Consider the following 19,028-nt stretch of genomic DNA (forward strand, 5'->3'; position numbering starts at 1 on the left):
TTGATAAGACAAATGAACAAAAAAGTGTTACAAGTAACATCTCAATTTATATATGCTCAATTTTTATTACCTTAATATTTGTATTAAAAGCTTGTCAAATAATCATAACATGACATTGAGTTTAGTTTCTGTCTCAATATATGAGGAATAGTTCTTATAATAATAGGAAGTATATCGCATATTCTAGCAATATCAAAGAATTTTAATGTCATTATAATGTCTGCAGCCTTTTACGATCAACACACTAACCCTATTTTTTAGTTGCACTTTGGCTACTAATTAACGGCTGACAATCTATGATCCACCATAAGGCTGCACCTTTAATTTCTTTTTGACCCACCCTACTAGTACTCAATTTTGATTTATAATAATAAGAATAATAATAAGTATGTGATCCGAGCGATACTTTAAACATCATATTGTATATTTTGTACTCCTTAAGTTTCTTATTATATAAAGGAACTAATGGGGAAAAAAATACAAAATAAAACATTCCTAGCTATCAAAGTTACGAGTATAGATAAATTTAAATTGAGTTAATTAAATATTTATAGCATAAATAAAAGACAATTAACTCAATTTCGATTGGTCAAGAGTTCAAACACTATAAAAACTTCATTATGAATGATGTGACATGTTTCTAGCGCATGAGAAAAGTGTCACGTGACATATATAATTTATATATATAAAAAAAGATTTATAAAAAATTAAAAAGCTATTATCCTCAGCTAGGAATTCCTGTAGAGCACGCCCCGTGTAAATAAAGACATTGAGCGGCCACAAATTATCTCAGGTCACTACAGTAACAGTACACACCACTTAAGCACTTACCGATCACCTCCCTCTGTTCCTGTCTTACGCCATTTACACACGCTTTCTATTTACGGAGTACTTTCAAAGCGACACCACTTAGTGCTTTATTATTATGCATTATAATATAATTTTTGTACATTTGTACCCTCCTTTCATTACTTTATTTTATTTTATGTTATAGCTCATGTAAATATCATTTTGCATTCTATCGATCGTATGGCCCTATAAATACAGCCAATGACTTGTGCTGATGTTGTCCAACTTCCACCTCTCAATTACAACCTCCTTTCCAAAATATAATTTAACCAAAAAAAAAATTAAAGAATTTCAATTCTACCCAAATGGCCACCATGAATGTTGTTTCATCTCCAAATAATGAAACAAAAGGTGGTTGTACCCGGGCATGCCAATTTCTAACGTCCTTGCCTAAGAGCTTAAAGGACAATGTTGTCAACTTTGCCCTCGAGGCCAAAAAGTTAGGGCAAGATGATCCTAGAAAGATTTTTCATGCCTTAAAAGTCGGATTTGCTATTACAGTTGTTTCCTTGTTCTATTACTTCCAAGCTCTTTATAATGGTTTTGGTGTCTCAGCTATGTGGGCTGTTATAACGGTTGTAGTTGTATTTGAATTTACAGTAGGTAATAATTTATACTAATAATTATTTGTACGTAACAACTAATTAGTATCTTTAACAAACTTAATTATAATTACGTTGCATTGTTAATTTTGCATTTTTGTGTGGGCATGCAGGAGCAACCTTGGGAAAAGGTTTAAATAGGATGATCTCCACTTGTGTGGCAGGGTTTTTAGGGGTGGTAGCCCATTACTTGGCTGATCTTTCAGGGAGACAGGGGAACCTATTTTACTTTCTCTCTTTGGCTTCATAGTTGGTACGTATATAGTAAATATCCATACTATGAAATACACATTATATATACAACTAATAGAATTGAAGTTTGTCACTAAAGAATAAAAATGGTTTGGCTGCAGCTTCTATACTGACATTCATGAGATTCTTTCCAAAGTTGAAGGCAAAATATGACTATGGACTGATGATCTTCATCCTAACCTTCGCTTTGGTGGCGGTATCGGGATATCGAGATGATGAGGTGATTAAGATAGCCCAACAAAGGCTGGTCACGATCATCATAGGAAGTTGCATTGCCATGCTTATTTGCATACTTATTTCCCCTGTTTGGACCGGAGCTGAACTCCACAATCTCATTGCTTCCAACATGGAAAAACTTGGCAACTTCTTAGAAGGTACAACTTTTATTTTTCGATCTGCTTCTTATAATTACTTGAATTAACTAACTTTAGTGCATGTAACTATCATATAGCTAGATTAATTAGTAATACCACGATCTATAAGCTACAACTTACCATTTCATTAAAATTTTCATAAAGAAAACCTATTACACTTTCTTTCACCTTTTCGAGATTAAATTATGTAGTGGTTCTTTATTAGCTCATCAGATCACCCTCAAATGGTAAAAATCCACAGGATTCGGAAGTGAATATATGACAACAAAGGACGAAAAGTCAAAAGAAGAGAAGTCTTTTCGTCAACAATACAAAAGTGTACTAGGTACCAAAAGCACCGAAGAGACAATGGTAAGCTTATATTGTTTGTCTTTTTGAGCCTAAATATTTAACCAACTATTCTATGTACTAATTCAAATATCATATTCTAGGCAAACTTTGCATTTTGGGAGCCTAGCCATGGCAAGTTCAAATTCCGTCATCCATGGAAGCAATACCTTAAAGTTGGAGCCTTAATTCGAAAGTGCGCCTATAGTATTGATGCTCTCAATAACTACCTTAACCCCAACATCCTACAAGTATGTAACAATTTTAAGCACGAAATCTCTATATATCCTTAGCTTGTTAAACAAATAGATCGACGTGCTAACACAATATATGTTGATTTTTGTTAGATGCAGACACCAGAGGAAATCGAAGAGATGATGAAAGAAAGATGCAAAAAATTAAGCAGCGAATTAGGCAAAGTACTAAAGGAGGCAGCTAAAGGGTTTAAAAAGATGAGGAAGACATCAACACCAAAGACACAATTAGCCGAAACAAAAGAAGCAGCAAAAGAGCTAAAAAGGTTGTTACAAGACACAAGTTTATGGGAAAAATGCAATCTCTTAGATGTATTACCAGCAGTAACGGTAGCATCGATACTAATCGATATCGTTGATTGTGTAGAGAGCATAATAGAGGCGGTACATGAGTTAGCTTCCATGGCGAGCATGGGCAGTGAAATAGTCTGCCCTGAAAAAGAGCGCGAGCTATCCCAGATAGTTGTTGTTGGGGATGTCACTGATATTCACAATCATAAAGTTATTCCTGTTCACAAACTTACAACTTCACCAGCTCAATCCCAAACCAAGACTTCTCACTAAAAATAAAAATAAACTTGTATGCATATTATATTCTTCCTCCGTACTATCTAGATGTACGTAAGTATTGTAGCTGTGTAAATTGTCAGTTATCCGGTTCGTTTATTTTTCCTATTTTGCCAAAGTGTATCCACTATCCAGTTATATACTTACATATTACGGAATACTCCGTAATATATAGGCTACAAATAATTCAGAATAGACCATAATTTGTATAATTACACACATGAACAATAAAAACTCATATAGTAACGCATGTATGAATGTACGCTTACATATTTGAACACTTTGAATTTAAAGTACATTATTATGTTTCTATTATAATCATAATTATTGTGGGATTGGAACACCGATTATTCATAATCAAAACCTTTGATCTTATTCTTTCAACTATTTATTCAGGGAACATTCATTTAACATAAACATAGTAATGGACAAGATGTAGGGTAATTTAATATAAGATGAGCTTAATTTATGGTGCATGGAATTTTGTGGGTTTTAGTCCTTTGGGCTTCAAGGAGCATGCATGAATGCATTTATGCATGGTAGGCGAAACTTATAAAACCTCTACAACGAAGGTTGTCTGGAACTTTCCCATGTGATAGTGAGATTTTTGCCGAAATTATACTGTAAAGCATACAAGTTTTAATGTTTAATTTCACGATAACTTTCTCTTAATATTAGGCATTTGTTTTCATCACTAATTTTAGATTTAATACGTTCTTATAAAATACGGAGTAAGATAAGAGATAAAAAATTTAGATAAGTAATGTAAGGGTTAATAAACTTAGACAAGATAAAAATAAGATTAATAAGTTATGATAAGATAAATTAGATTAAATAATATTGGTAATTACCTTTCAATAAGGTCAATAACAGTACAAGTTAGATATTTGGATTTAATTAAAAAATATATATAATCTATAACTATTCTCCAAGGTTCTTCAAATTCTGTAAGCCCCTTTTCCTTTTTCTCAGTCCCTTTTCTCTCTAGGGTCCTTAAAAATTAGTGTTTTTTAAGCTGAAAAATAATAGTAACACTTATATAAAGTGTAATACGTAGTAGATCTATTAAAATCCAGATAAAATAAGACGTACGTGATATAGTTAAAATTGGTGAAAGCGAAAACACTTACTTCGTATTACCTACTTGAAGTAAAACAATTAATGTATGGTTAGGATAATTATATGTCAATATTAAATGAATTTTTTTTTTGTTGTCTTACACTTTGTATGCGGGGAGAGAAAGTAAAAATCGACAAAAATTGATGTCTGATTAATATAATCACCAAGAGTCCACTAATGTAAAAAAAGGTTATTAGCACCAGACCACATTTCAACCAGGCTCCATACCACTACCTCTTATCAATTATCATCCATAAAGTGACTTATACCTACCTATTATCTTTGCTTTATTTTGAGTTTTTAAAGGTACCAAATTAAATATACCAACAATTTATTATAATAATGAAGAGAAGTAATCAAGTGATTTTTTGGGACTGCAAGCCCATACATAATTAATTAATTATATATAGTCCGCCTCCTTTATTTTCTAATACAGTACTCCGTATTTGATTTGGTATCGACTTCCTGTCATAAAACACAAAAAAAAAGTTATTTGTGCTACGTACGCGCACTTACGGAGTATAATACTTTCATAATTTAATTTTGCCTTTGGAATTTGGATGCATGGATATGAATTGTGTAGCGAATAATTTTGTTCTGTAATAATTTAAAAGTTCTGTAAATGGTAATAGTATTATCTTTGTTCATAGGTAAATTTTGTTTGCATGAGTAATTGAATATAGAGAAAGAAAGATAGAGATCTAACAAAAATTTCATGGGGCCACTCCTTCGGGGATTGTGATGTTGTAGTTAATGACTTACTCGGTCTAGGGTTATTCGGTTGAATTGATCAGTTATTCAGCCAAGAGATACTCGATCAGTTAGTGGTTAGCCGGTCAGTGTTCTCATGTGTGTCAGCTTGTTGCACGGTGTAACTGACCACATCAAAAAAAAAAAAAGTGTTGGATAAGGAAAGATGGATGACAACTTAAAAAGAAAATAAAGAAAACATTTGTTATACATAATGTGTGTGGCAAACAATTTGAGTAAGTTATATTTTTCTATGTAAATTTTATCTATCTTGTTCTCTTATTTCATTTATTTCCATTTTCATTTATTATAGAGAATCAAACTATATAAAAAAAAAAAGCTGATTGGTAATTATACAATAGCTCTATTTTCTTCTAGAAAGATGTTTTAATAGTATATAATATTAATTTTCATTAAAAACTAATTTGTTGTAATCATGGATTCATAGTGGTGGAAATGTGATTATAAAGTTGATAATGAACGGCCTTGTGTACTTGTAAGTACAACGAATGACATAGGACAAATGAGGCCAATGTAATGAGGCCAATGTACTCGTCTTTTTCTGATTAAAAGAGAAATAAACCTAAATTTTCAAACATCTGTGACTTAATTAATATATACATGGGCCTAGTGTTTATCTATTTTTTAACCATTCTTCCTGGCTGATTATGACACCATTCAATTTGAGATTTTATGTCATTCTCAATAGATAATGGTATTTACCGAATTGATTTAATTTGACAATAATCGAAGATAAATTGTTAAACCACCCAATTCCAACTTTCAATTTAAGTCAATAGAGGAAGATTTTATATTGCTTCGATATATGAAGACAATCGACAAATCACCGATGGCCGACAATCAAATGAGGTCATGGATATTTTATGTTGTAACTAATTATTTCGTAGATGATAACTAGGATTTTCTTAACAATAAATAAATAAATAAATAAAATCAATGAATTTCCATAAGAGAATAGGAGTCAATCATGATTTTTTTTTCCCTCTATTTTTCTTAAAGGGTTTAAAGAGCCACAATAACAAGTGATGAGAATTGATTACTAGATTTCCTGGAATTGGAAAGAGTGTTCTAACCGCATGAGCTATGTAGACCTTTCACCATTGAACAATTGAAGTTATTTGGTAGAAATGTTAATAAAAGATTTTAAGAAAAACAGATAGTATTTATGTAAATCTCAAAGCCTTATTTTTGGAAACAAGCCTATAAATATATAGCCTACAAATGATACCCATTTATTACCTATGTCCTCGCTCTTATCACCACTATCTACGTCGATCTAGCCACCGATCCACTCCTGCCTGTCACCAAATTAATTATCCTTTAGAACCATTGACACCGTTGAAACCTCCCCCCCCCCCCCTTCACCCACCAAACATTAAGAAATAGAAGGAGTATATATTTTTAAAATAAAGAAAAGAGAAGGATACTAAAAATAGTGTCAAAAATCAATATAATAGAGTTAGATTTTAATTTGACTTGATTATATTATTGCAAATAGACATTGGTTATTATTTTTCACAATTCTTCCAATTGCCAACTTGGTACTCCCTTTTATTTTTACCTTAAAAGTAAATTCTCTATATTACAACACTAATAATGGATGTTGACTTCTTTAACACTTTGTTTGGATAGAAAGAAATGGAAAGGAAAAGAAGAGAAGAGAAATGGAGGGGGACAAATACTCTTGTTTGGGTAAAAGATTGGGGGAAGGAAAGGGAAGGAGAGGGAGAGATCCATTTTCCCTCTCTCTTTAATAAGCATAATCTCTCCAAAATTGGAAAGATTTGGAGGGAAAATAGAGCTCACCTCCCCCTCCCTTTCTTTTCCCTTCCCTTCCTCGATTTTCCCTCCTCTTTTTTACCTTCCTTCTTTGTTATCCAAAAAAAGCGTAAATGAGTTTGGGATGTGACCATTAAGAGGAGTGCCCTTAAAGAATAAAGAGATTGAATTATCACTTTTATTTTAGTAAGAGGTTTCATCTCATAATTTTTTATTGTTTGACTTTCACACATAAGTTATGATACTATGTGACTTTGTTAATATGGCATAGGTCGTGTAGATTAATGAAGAGAAAAGTTATTAAATTTTTGTCTAATATGAAGTTTAATCTCAAAATCAATTGATGATTAGAGAAATTAAAACAAACAAAAACCCGCTAATAAGTGGTTAGTTGTGTATTTGATGGACTGATTCATATTCCATTTACTTGATATTTAATGTCCTTTCAATTTTCCACTTCCAAGTTCCAAGTTCCAACCTCTAAAGTCTAAACACACTTGTATGAATTAATATTGATTGATTGTTGATAGTATTTGACGTCATTGCTACGTTGCTTTTCAGTGTTGAGAAATGTCCCAAAACATTTGGCCCAATTTAAACACCCTCGGAACCTCAGTCCATATACAAATTTTTGCCTACATTCCGGGGTAGGTAAAGCTGTTTGCACCCCCATAACTTCCAAATGGCGTCATTTTGGTTGTTTTTTCAGTTCTGAATCACCTATAAAATGTTCATTTTCATCATTGCCAATGTTCACTTTTGTATTATTAAATGTTCATTTCTGTAGAATAATTATTAAATGTTTAATTATATGCAAATACGACATGATATATTCGAATTATTATATTTTTGTATTTGTGTTTCTAGATGACTATTTATAGTAGTACTCAAGGGGAAAAAGTTCATTTCCTTCTTAATAAAATCAAATGAAATTGTATACCACCAAAAAATTGAACAATTGGATATTAAATTAAGGGTATTTTGATTTTTACCACCTTCAAATAACCAAATAATTGAATTTACCACCTCCAAAAAAAAAAGATTTACTTTACCACCACCAAAATTTCCAAAAAATCGATTTTACCACCAACTACCAGATTCCGTCCATGAATCCGTTAGTAGGGCCCACATTTTTGACGTTTCTTCTTCATCTTCCCCGATCTTCCATGTCAACCAACCAGCAACGAAATCAACTACCTCGATTGGTCGGAATTTCGTGTGGGTTTCGCGTCTGGGTGGTGGTGGTTTCGAGTCGCGATGGTTTCGCGTCTGGCTGGCGTGGTTTCTGGTGGGTGGTGGTGGTTTTGAGTCGGGGTGGTTTCGAGTCTGGGTGGTGGTTGTTTCTGGTCTGGGTTTGGATGGTGGTGGGGTTGGTCGTAGCTGTTAGGTGGTGGCTAGGGTTTTGAGGTCGGAAATTGGTGGAAAGGGGTAGAAATCGGTGCGGTTGTGGTGTGCGGTGCGGTGGTAGCGATTAGGTGGTGGGTTGGTCGTAGCTATTAGGTGTTGACTAGGGTTTTGAGGTCGGAAATTGGTGGAAAGGGGGTCGAAATCGGCGCGGCTGTGGTGTGCGGTGCGGTGGTAGCGGTTAGGTGGTGGGGTTGGTCGTAGCTGTTAGGTGGTGGCTAGGGTTTTGAGGTCGAAATCGGTGTGGTGGTTGTGGGTCCCGACGGTGGCTGGTAGCGGTTAGGTGGTGGGGGCTGGTTGTAACGGTTAGGTGGTGGGGCTGGTTGTAGCCGGTCCGGCGGTGGGGGTCCCGACGGTGGCAGCAACCATCGGTTGCTTGATGGGGATTTTTTATTTTTTATTTTGTTTTTTTTATTTATTTTTTTAAAACTTAACCAATAATATGGCGACACGTGTGCAAGGTAGGCCCCACTAACGGATTTTTGGACGGAATCCGTTAGTTGGAGGTGATTGGTGGTAAAACTGATGTTTAATTTTTTTATGAGGTGGTAAAGTAAATCTTTTTTTTTTGGAGGTGGTAAATTCAATTATTTGGTTATTTGAAGGTGGTAAAAATCAAAATACCCTGTACAATACAATTTCACATGTATTATCAAACACAATAAACTTCTTGATCCAAACCGAAAAATTCAAGCTTGTGATATTGGTTCATGTCGCTTGGCGACTCTATGCCTTCTTGGTTTCCTCCTTTTTGCCTTATTCCTTTTTTCCTTGCTATTGTGCGGTCTAACTCACTTTATGTACGATTCTTTTTTAACTGATAAAAAAATATTGTATTAGATTTGAGCAAAAAAAAATGTTGAAAATGAACCAATTTCCATATGAATATAAACATGGATGAGTATAAAATGGTTAATATGAAAATTAACATCTATTAGAATATAAATGAGCATATATTAATTAATATATAAATGAACATATGTTAGTGTGGAAATGATCGTCTATTAATATGAAAATGAACAACTATTAATACAAAAATGAACATATTTACGTAATTCAACATGGATATGAACATCTATTGATATATACATGAACATATATTAGTTTGAAAATGACCATGAAAGATCATAATCGATGAACATATGCATAAAAGATATACATAAATAAACACCCTTGAAGCTATGAATATGTGATTGACCATATGTTCACATAAGAAAAGACATATATTGAAATTCAAAATTGAAATGAATTTGCAATATTTAAAGAAGATGACAAAAACATGAACATACATCATCAAAATTTTAATAATTGTATGCTAGTATGTGAAATTGTGAATGACCATATACTATTATGTAATTGAACATCTACCAAAATAAAAATAAACAATTATCAAATATTTTGTCACTCCAAACTATGATAAAGAATGAATGCATGTTATTAATGAATATTTATATATATTATTTATCTATTGATATGTTAATGGTTGTATACTAATATATAAATGAACATTTATCAAAATGAAAATGAACATTAAAAAAAAAAAAAAGGATCACTACAAACTAAATTTATTAATACTTACATTTCTCCAGAATTCTTGTTTTCTTCTTTGAAATTGTTCCTTTGTTTTGCAAAAAAAATAAAAAAAATAAAAAAAAATTAAATAAAAAAAATAAGAAATAAAAATAAAAATGTATTGATTTAATTTACTAATTTTTGAACAAATATTACAAGAACTATATTATAATACTTACCTTGATACATTTTTCATGGTTGATTTTTCCATTATGTTCTTGAAATACAATCGCTACAAAAAAATTAGTAAAATCTTGGGTTTATACTCTTTTTCGTTCCAAACTTGAAAAAAATAACTTACTCTTTTCAAATTTCTCCTTTGTTTTGATGAATTTCAAAGTGATTGAACAAGTTCTTGTGATAATTTTGTAACAATTTTGCCATTAAAGCTTTTGATGAGAGAGAAAATGGCTAAGAAATAGGTGAGGATAAACATGGGCACGGGTCGTGCTCGTGCCGCCGCGGGCTGTGCCTGGCCGTGCCGTGCCGTGCCGTGCCTGAAATTGGCACACCCCAGCCCACGGCACGGCACGGCACGGCCCACGTGCCTTGCGGGCCGTGCCGTGCCGGGCCGCGGGCCAAACCGTGCCACCTTTTTTTTTAATAAATGAAAAAAAAACGAATTAAACGATATATATTTTTTTAGTACAACTTAATATATGTGATTAATTTATGTTAATGTTAATGTTAATATATTTTGTTTTCATTTTTTGAACAACTTTATTTTAATTTAGGTTATATAAATTATTTATCTAATTAATAATTATGTTTAAGTTTATTTAAACAAATAAAAACAATTTTATTAATTTAGCAAAAAACAACAATGCATATAATAAAAAAAAATACGAGTGCGATAATCCGAAAACACAAAAAATTGAAGAATAACTTATTTTATTATATGACGGTAGCCGGTACGAATGTACGATAATTCAATAATACAAAATAAGTAATGATAATTAAAATCGTACAATAGTGTATGAATATTGAATAACTTCATTTATTATACGGAATACGAAGTTCGATAATACAAAAAGAATGCAATAGTGTATAATGTAAATATGTAATCATGTAATTATTATTGGTCATCTTCGTCTTCGCCTTCGTCTTCATCTTCGTCTTCGTCTTCGTCTCCTAGAGGTTCAAGTTCATCCGCCAATTGAGTTGATTGAGAAGTATGAGAACTAAAAGAAGTCGACGTTCCTTCATCGTCGTCGTTTTGTGCATAAGTACGATCTTGAGAACGAGTTTCGGCATCCAACCAATCCTTGAAGCAAACACACATTTCAAGTGTTTTGGGTTTTAGTCTTGTTCTTCTATCGTCTAAAACTCGTCCCGACGCACTAAAAGCTCTTTCGGAGGCAACGGAGGAGACTTGGATAGCAAAAATATCACGAGCCATTGCCGACAAAATTGGATGTTTCACGGTTTGTGATTTCCACCAATCGAGGATGTCGAGGCCAAACTTCTCTTCATCGTTCATGCCTTTCATGAAGTCGTAACTTAAGTACATTTGCAACTCCGAAACATCGCTTTGTGTTCTCTTACTTGATGATGATTCCGTACCTGAAAACTTGGACATCATGTTAGCAGCTTGTGCAAATAAACCTTTGGCCCGTTTACTTACATTTTTGGATGTTTGAGAAGGGGCAAATCGAGACACGGTTCCATATTTACTTTCATAAACTCTATATAAAAAAAAATCATTAGTCACCTTATTTTTAAAAGTTTCAACATCATCTTCAAAATTCATGTTACTGTAATAAATATCAATTAATAAAAAGGTGCCATCATATTTTTGCCTAGGATCTAAAATAGAAGCAAAAATATAAATCATAGGAATATCGGTGTAATATTTACGCCATTTTTCCTCCATGGATGGAAGATATCCACGATAAACATGTTGAGATCGGTGTTCCGCAAAAAATTGTGCAAGTAAACATGCATTGCTAAGAAAAGAATGAGAACAAGGATTATATACATAAGAAAAACAATGTGTCATACCATATAGTAATTGTAAAAACTGCATATATTTTTCACAATTAACCCAATCATCTTCTAGTAAAGCACATTGTGGAAATTTCATATTATAAAAAAGTGTTAAATGAACCTTGTACTCGATTGCCCGACTCAACATTTCATAGGTGGAGTTCCACCTAGTTGGACAATCCGGTGCTATTTTTATGGTTTTTATCCGTTGTTGCCAGCAAAAACCTTTCCATTCTTGATATCTCATGTTAGAGCTATTAATAGACATAATAGCATTCCTTATTTTGTGATAAAATGGACCAATTGCTTGTGTTCCATCCTTCACATACAAGTTAAGAATATGACAAATGCATCTAACATGAAGTGCATCTCCATCTAATATAAAATTGGTCAATTGGGATTTGACCAAATTCGCACTATATGTCATAGAAGTTGCATTATCGAAAGTCATAGACATGATTTTATCCCTAAGACTATATGCATCAATGACTTCCATTAAATGATGTGAAATGTTAAGACCGGTATGAGGGTATTCAAGCATTTTGAAATGAATGATGCGTTTTTGTAACAATCACTCATTATCTAACCAATGACAAGTAACACATAAATAGTGAAGTCCGTATCCACCATCCCATGCATCGGCGGTTAAAGAAACTCTACTAGGAAGATTAGCTAATTCATTTACTAATTTCAATTTGTACTCTAGATAAGTCTTCATGGCAGCAGATCGAACGGTTTTTCGGGAGATTTTTTTTGTGTTTTGGTTGTAGTGCTCGGTTAATATAGTTGTTGAAGGCATCATTTTCGGCGAAAAGAAAAGGTTGTTCCGCATGTACAATCATTCTCCCAAGTTCATCCCTATCTCTCTCGTAATTGTAAATGAAGCCTTGTGGATGGAATTGAGAAATTTTGGGTTGGGTTGGATCACTAGATGGTCCACCACATTTTTTTGTATGTCTACTAAGGTGTCCCGTCCCTCCCTTGGTATCGGCCGAGAAAATTTTACCACAAGTCCGACACTTGGCTTTTTGTCCATTTTTACTTAATTGATAATGTGACCAAACTTCACTCTTTCTTTTGGTTTGAGCAAAATCCTCTTCAGTACACCACTCTAATATGTTAGGATTTTGGGTGTTGGGCATTTGGGTGGATGGTTCACTCGACCCGGAGGCTTGTGTTTGGCTACCTTGGGAAGGAGGAGGAAAAGGAAATTCATGTTGTTGAAATTGGGTTTGTTGAAATTGGGTCCAAGGAGCCATATCATCCATTTGTTTTTGCCCTCCCGTGTTTTGGGGATGAAAGAAAGGGGTGGAAGTGTTTGGAAAGGGCATGTTAGGGGGGGGGGCATAGGCATTGAAGTGTTTGGGTTTGGTGATTCCCTACGTTTTGACTTTGCTTTTCTAGAGGAGGAGGAAGCGTTTGGGTTTGATGCCATGATTAATTAATAATAATAACAATAAAAGTAACAATAACAATAATAATAATAATACAAATAACAATAACAAAGTAACAATAACAATAATAATAACAATTAACAACAATAATAATAACAATAACAATAAGAATTAGTAAGTAGTTTTTATATAAATTAAATTTTTAAAAATAATTATAATAATAGTAGATTACTTGGATCAATGAGATCCCAGGTAGGAGAGGTTAGGAGCGACGTTGTCCAGAGCCCAAGTCCCGCCTTAGACAGATTTCAACAATCCAAATAACCCACAATTAAAATAGAAAGTAGTTTTTATATAATTAAGTAGTTCCAACTTCCAAGAATACAATAATAATAATAATAATAATAATAATAATAATAATAATAATAATAATAATAATAATAATAATAATAATAATAACAAGATTAACAACTAACAATAACAATAACAAATTAAAATAAAGTTAAGTTAGATCTTACAATGACGCTTCAATGCTTTCCCAAATTTATAATTTCCCGAACTTATAATTTCCCGAATGTAAATATAACAATTTTTTTTTTTTTGGTAGTAGACTAATAAAAGTAATAATAGTAAAAATGTAAAATTTATAAGAGAGTAGGAATTTTTTTTTTTTTTTTTTCACAAAAGAGAGCAAGATTGTAGGATTTGTAGGAATTTGAGAATTGAGAATTTGGGAGTAAGAAAATTAGAGAATAAGAGAGAAGAGATGAGTTGATGAATTGTGAAAATTTTGGAGGAAAATATGAGGTATTAATAGGGAATTTGGGTGGGAAATGGGGTGGAAAACTAGCTAGCTGTTGGAAAACGGCCAAAAACGGCTAGTTTTCCAACGGTAATTTGGCACGGGCCGTGCCGGGCCGTGCCAGCGTGCCGGCCCACGTGTCGGCCAGCGTGCCGCCCGGCGTGCCACGTGCCGTGCCCATGCCAAATTCCAGAAATTTGTTCACGGCACGGCCCACGGCCCACAGGTGGGCCGCCGTTCCGTGCTGTGCCGCCCGCGTGCCGGCACGACCCGTGCCCATGTTTAGGTGAGGAGATAGAAAATGGCTAAGAAATGGGTGAGGAGAGAGAAAATGCAAATAGAAGTTATATATATATATATATATATATATATATATATATATATATATATATATATATATATATATATATATATATATAGGGGTAAAATGATTAAAATCAGTTAGTAGGCAATGGCCAATGGGTATGAAGATAAGATGATTAAACCTAGTGTTTTAATAGGGGGTGTAGGTAGAGCTCCCTACTCTAGGGGGTAGGGATAGATAATCACAGTCCATACGACCATACAAGCCCAACCCAACCCAACCCAACCCAACCCTTAAAATCTCCAAAAAGTCAATCAAATTACAAACAAATTCAATTGACATAAACGTAGATAGAATCATAGAATCCCCAAAAATTGTTGTCAACCTTTCTGCTGTTGCTCTCCCATGGCAGAAGCAGAGAAAATTCACGTGTTCTGGGAAGAGGGAATGTTAAAGCACAATACGGGTCGGGGTGTGTTCGATTCCGGGGAAGACCCGGGTTTTCTTGATGTCCTTGAAAATCACCCTGAAAATGGTGATAGGATCCGAAACATGGTTTCCATCCTTAAACGGGGCCCCATTTCTCCTTCCATTTCTTGGCATCATGGATCTCCTGCTTCTCTTCCTCAACTTCTTTCTTTCCATTCTCCAGGTTAATTTTTTATTTTCTTCTTCATTTTATTGTATTTAGTAGTTTTTTGTTGGCTGTTTATGTTTAATTTATTCTTAATCTAACTCTGTATGTCTATAAATTCATTACAAATTTGACATTTTTGTAATTAAAGATAGAGTCTTGTAATAGTATGATTTGAAAATACTTCAAAGATTTAATTTCTAGGGTTCTTAGTTGTTAATGAACTAGTTAGATGGATTACTGATATGGGGTTTAAAGTGAGTGCATTGTAGAATATATCAAGGAATTGGAAGAAGCAGATAAAGCTGGAGGGAAGATGTTGTGTGGTGGAACATTTCTAAACCCTGGTTCTTGGGAAGCTGCTCTTCTTGCTGCTGGCACTACTCTTTCTGCTATGAGATTTATATTAGACGGACATGGTAACATTGCCTATGCCTTAGTCAGGCCACCTGGTCATCATGCTCAACCCACTCAAGCAGACGGATATTGCTTCCTTAACAATGCCGGTCTCGCCGTTCAATTTGCATTAGATTCTGGTTGTTCTAAAGTGGCTGTTATTGACATTGATGTTCATTATGGAAATGGGACTGCTGAAGGCTTCTATCGTTCCAATCGAGTTCTTACTACTTCGCTTCATATGAATCATGGTTCATGGGGTCCTTCACATCCACAAAAGGGTACTATTGATGAGCTTGGTGAAGGAGAGGGGTTTGGATATAATATTAATATACCATTGCCTAATGGAAGTGGAGATCGCGGTTATGCGTATGCTGTGAAGGAGCTTGTTGTTCCAGCTATTCGCAAGTTTGAACCGGATATGATTGTCTTGGTTGTTGGACAGGACTCCAGTGCAGTAAGTATTTTTATTTTGGATTTGTAGATATATATATGATGATGCTTTTGACTGACATTTTGACTTAAGAATCCACATCATTTGTTGAAATTATATGTATCCTTGTTTGCTATGAGTCTATGACACTGTCCACTAGAGTATCTAGACTCCGAGAAGGATTTAGCATCTTGATGATGTTGATCATGTATTTAGGGGGACTGAAGTATGTTCAATTGGTAGAGTTGTTCTTTGATCCTCATGTAGTTCCTCCTATAGTGTAGAATTTAATGTTCATGAGATTGTGTATATGAACCCCCTTGATCGATTATAGTCCTGCACTACTACTGCTGCTGCTTGCCTAGTTATGTTTTGGTTCATGACTTCTCAATTAGTCAAAATTACAGTAGTAATATAAGCACTGTACAAAAGAGTCGGGAGATAACTTACATTACAGCGTTATGCTTCAAGTTATTATTTACATAATGTGAAACTGCCACTATTCTTGAATCATTGGTTTAAGTAGAACAATCAATAGTAAAGATAACTAATAACGTAAAGCAGCTTCCCTGGCTTAGGGAGAACAAGGATTTTCAGTCTTTGCCCTTATGAGTCAAGGTTTAAAATTTGAGGAGTGGAGGGTAGGTTATTTATGAAATATTGATAGTGGAACACATTTTGGCCGAACCAGTAGAGATGCTGGAACCCTGGTTATATGAACTAGGATCTGTCAAAGGTCTTGTAAAGACTGGAAAGCCAATTAGAATTAGCACTTTTCAGGGTTTCACTTAAGCCCTTCAATTAATATTCTGAAAAATGTGTACTAGCAGCAATGTTGTTGTGATAGTTGTTGCTCTGGTCTCAAAAGTTGCTGAACTGTGATGTTGTAGACTTAAAGGCAGAGAAACTCTGGTAGTTGTCAAGAATATACTGTTTTCGGGACTGGATGGGAAGAGCCTGTATTTCTATCTCTTGTGTCTTCAATCTTCACTGTTTAACTTGTAATTTATCAAGATTGCTATATTTTCTTGTTCCTCGCTATTTTCTTGAAGTTCATTGCTGAGTGCCATGGGTATTGCATTTCTTTGCTTACCTTTTGACTCCTCCAACTTATATCATCTTCAAGTAAAACAGTAGGGTCAAATTGAGATGTATGGGTTCGTTTGAAAACTGCTTAGCTTAGTAATGAAAGGATCATGGCAGTCATGTGAGATACTGGTTGATATTGGGGAGGGGGAAAAAGTCTTATGCTTATAACGCTCGCTAGGTTTAACAGTTTGTTTCCTCTCCCTGTTCTCCTAAAATTGTGCTTATCAGCAGACTACTTAATATTGCTTTTGGCTTAGCAATACTCACTTTAGTGTTGAACAGTTCTTAGATGTTTCTCATTGTCATCAGATTCAGAAGATATATTTTTTAGGATCAAAGGATTTCTTTAATTTTAGTTGTTGTGTGGGATCCATCAACTTCATATTCCTTAGCTCTGCTGAAATCCATTATTTCAGCTTTTGCTTTAGGCAGACATTAAAATTGTTAATAAATGTGAAGTAAATCAGTATCTCATAAAGGCAATTCTTCTGTATACATAGTTTGACCCAAATGGAAGGCAGTGCTTGACAATGGATGGATACAGAGCATTAGGAAGAATAGTTCGAGGCCTAGCCAATATGCACTGCAATGGCCAACTTCTCATAGTTCAGGAAGGTGGTTATCATATTACTTATGCAGCCTATTGTCTTCATGCAACACTTGAAGGTGTGCTGAATGTTCAACTCCCACTATTATCTGATCCTATTGCGTACTACCCAGAGGATGCTGATTTCACTAAGAAGGTCGTCGATAGGATGAAGAAATATTACACAATAAATGTTCCATTTCTGAGAGAAATCATCAAGGAGCAAAATTGAAGCTGCTTCCTTCTTCAATGTTTTAATTACCTCTACTTCTACAGACCATGTGAATACTACATGTAAGTGTTAACTTTAATTTTGAGGATTACTGGTGCAGTAGTTGTGTTATACACCCTAAAATTTGTGTTTTTTCTAATGTGAGACAACTCGTGTGTTATTGAGCAAATAAATTGTGGGGTTAATGGTGATATTATGATGTGTATAGCCTTGTGAGTGTTGTAACTGTTTGTAATTATACTATTACATTGGTGTTATATTATAAGTAATCACTTGTACTGCAGATGATGGTGAGATTCATAAAGGACCTCCGAATTCGTCGTGAAATAAAAGCCTGATTTTTTTTTGCAGCAAGTAGGCGTATCTTTTTCTCTCTTTACATTTTAAATATCTGGTTATCGATCAATTAGCATTATTCTTTGAAATCTAAAAATGATGATTCAACAAATTGATTAGCAGACAGAGATGGGCCTGAAACTTTTCAAGGGGGGGAAAAAAAGCATAATTGAAAATTTGAAAGGTAGGGAGGCAAAATGGGGTCTTTATCATTGGTTTTTTGCTCGATGAAAAAAAATAATAATGTTGAATTTTAAAATAATTTTGAATTTGTTGATTAGCACATTTTGTCTAACTTATTATGTGGTCAAATTTGATAGAGGGAATCAAGGAATGGGAGTTGAGATTGGTTCTTGTTTGTACGTAGCGCTGCCAACGAAGTTTAACCCACACATCCCAAATTCTTGTCCCTCTAAATTTGAATATGACTATACTTTGCATTGCAAATCTTGTGGTTGTGAACATGTACTGTCTGCTGTGCTTCTTCAGTTTTAGATGTTTGCATGATCAATAATCTTGACGTGTTTTAGGAAATTTCAAACTTGATTGATTTGACCGGGATCCATATCGATCTTACAGTGTTGGTTTATTATTAGCCTATTAAAGCATTTATCCATATGGAGTATTTGTCTAGCACAAAATGGTGTGAATACGAAAGATTGGTGTAGGAGTAGGACTAATGAAAATGCATGAATTTGAATGTTTAGCTCCAACTTAAGACTTTAATCTATGAGTTCAACTTTAATAGAGTAAATCCTAATCCTTTTGATGAGAAAAAGGGGATATATTAGGCGTGACCGAAGATGAAAGAGACCGCAATCAAGACAAACAACAAAAGTGAGATATCATCATATCACAAAACCAACTCAGGCAAGTACTAGTATTAGATTACGTGACCAACTTTCTGTTTACAAAGAAGGCAATACCCTTATTTAATTGCCTCACCAAAAAGAAGCTGAGCAGCGG

At 34.1% G+C, this 19,028-nt stretch overlaps 1 protein-coding gene and 1 pseudogene across 1 annotated transcript; both read left to right on the top strand.

Annotated features, from left to right (window-relative positions):
* The first annotated feature begins 979 nt into the window (after positions 1–979).
* LOC110683573 lies at positions 980–3,505 on the top strand (annotated as a pseudogene).
* Positions 3,506–14,532: 11,027 nt separating this feature from the next.
* Positions 14,533–18,080, top strand: LOC110683574 (histone deacetylase 8-like). Its single transcript, XM_021859976.1, has 3 exons — positions 14,533–15,008; positions 15,263–15,843; positions 17,409–18,080. The coding sequence occupies exons 1-3, from the start codon at positions 14,762–14,764 to the stop codon at positions 17,724–17,726; spliced, it is 1,146 nt and encodes a 381-aa protein (XP_021715668.1). The 5' UTR covers positions 14,533–14,761; the 3' UTR covers positions 17,727–18,080.
* Positions 18,081–19,028: the final 948 nt, after the last annotated feature.

This window comes from Chenopodium quinoa, unplaced genomic scaffold (assembly GCF_001683475.1).
Source record: "Chenopodium quinoa cultivar QQ74 unplaced genomic scaffold, ASM168347v1, whole genome shotgun sequence".
Taxonomy (NCBI): domain Eukaryota; kingdom Viridiplantae; phylum Streptophyta; class Magnoliopsida; order Caryophyllales; family Amaranthaceae; genus Chenopodium; species Chenopodium quinoa.

Bases quoted from the DNA above. Each gene is read 5' to 3' on its own strand.
- LOC110683574 (XM_021859976.1), top strand. From the start codon at position 14,762: ATGGCAGAAGCAGAGAAAATTCACGTGTTCTGGGAAGAGGGAATGTTA. The intron at 15,009-15,262 runs GTTAATTTTTTA...AGTGCATTGTAG, and splicing joins TCTTTCTTTCCATTCTCCAG to AATATATCAAGGAATTGGAA. The intron at 15,844-17,408 runs GTAAGTATTTTT...CTGTATACATAG, and splicing joins TTGGACAGGACTCCAGTGCA to TTTGACCCAAATGGAAGGCA.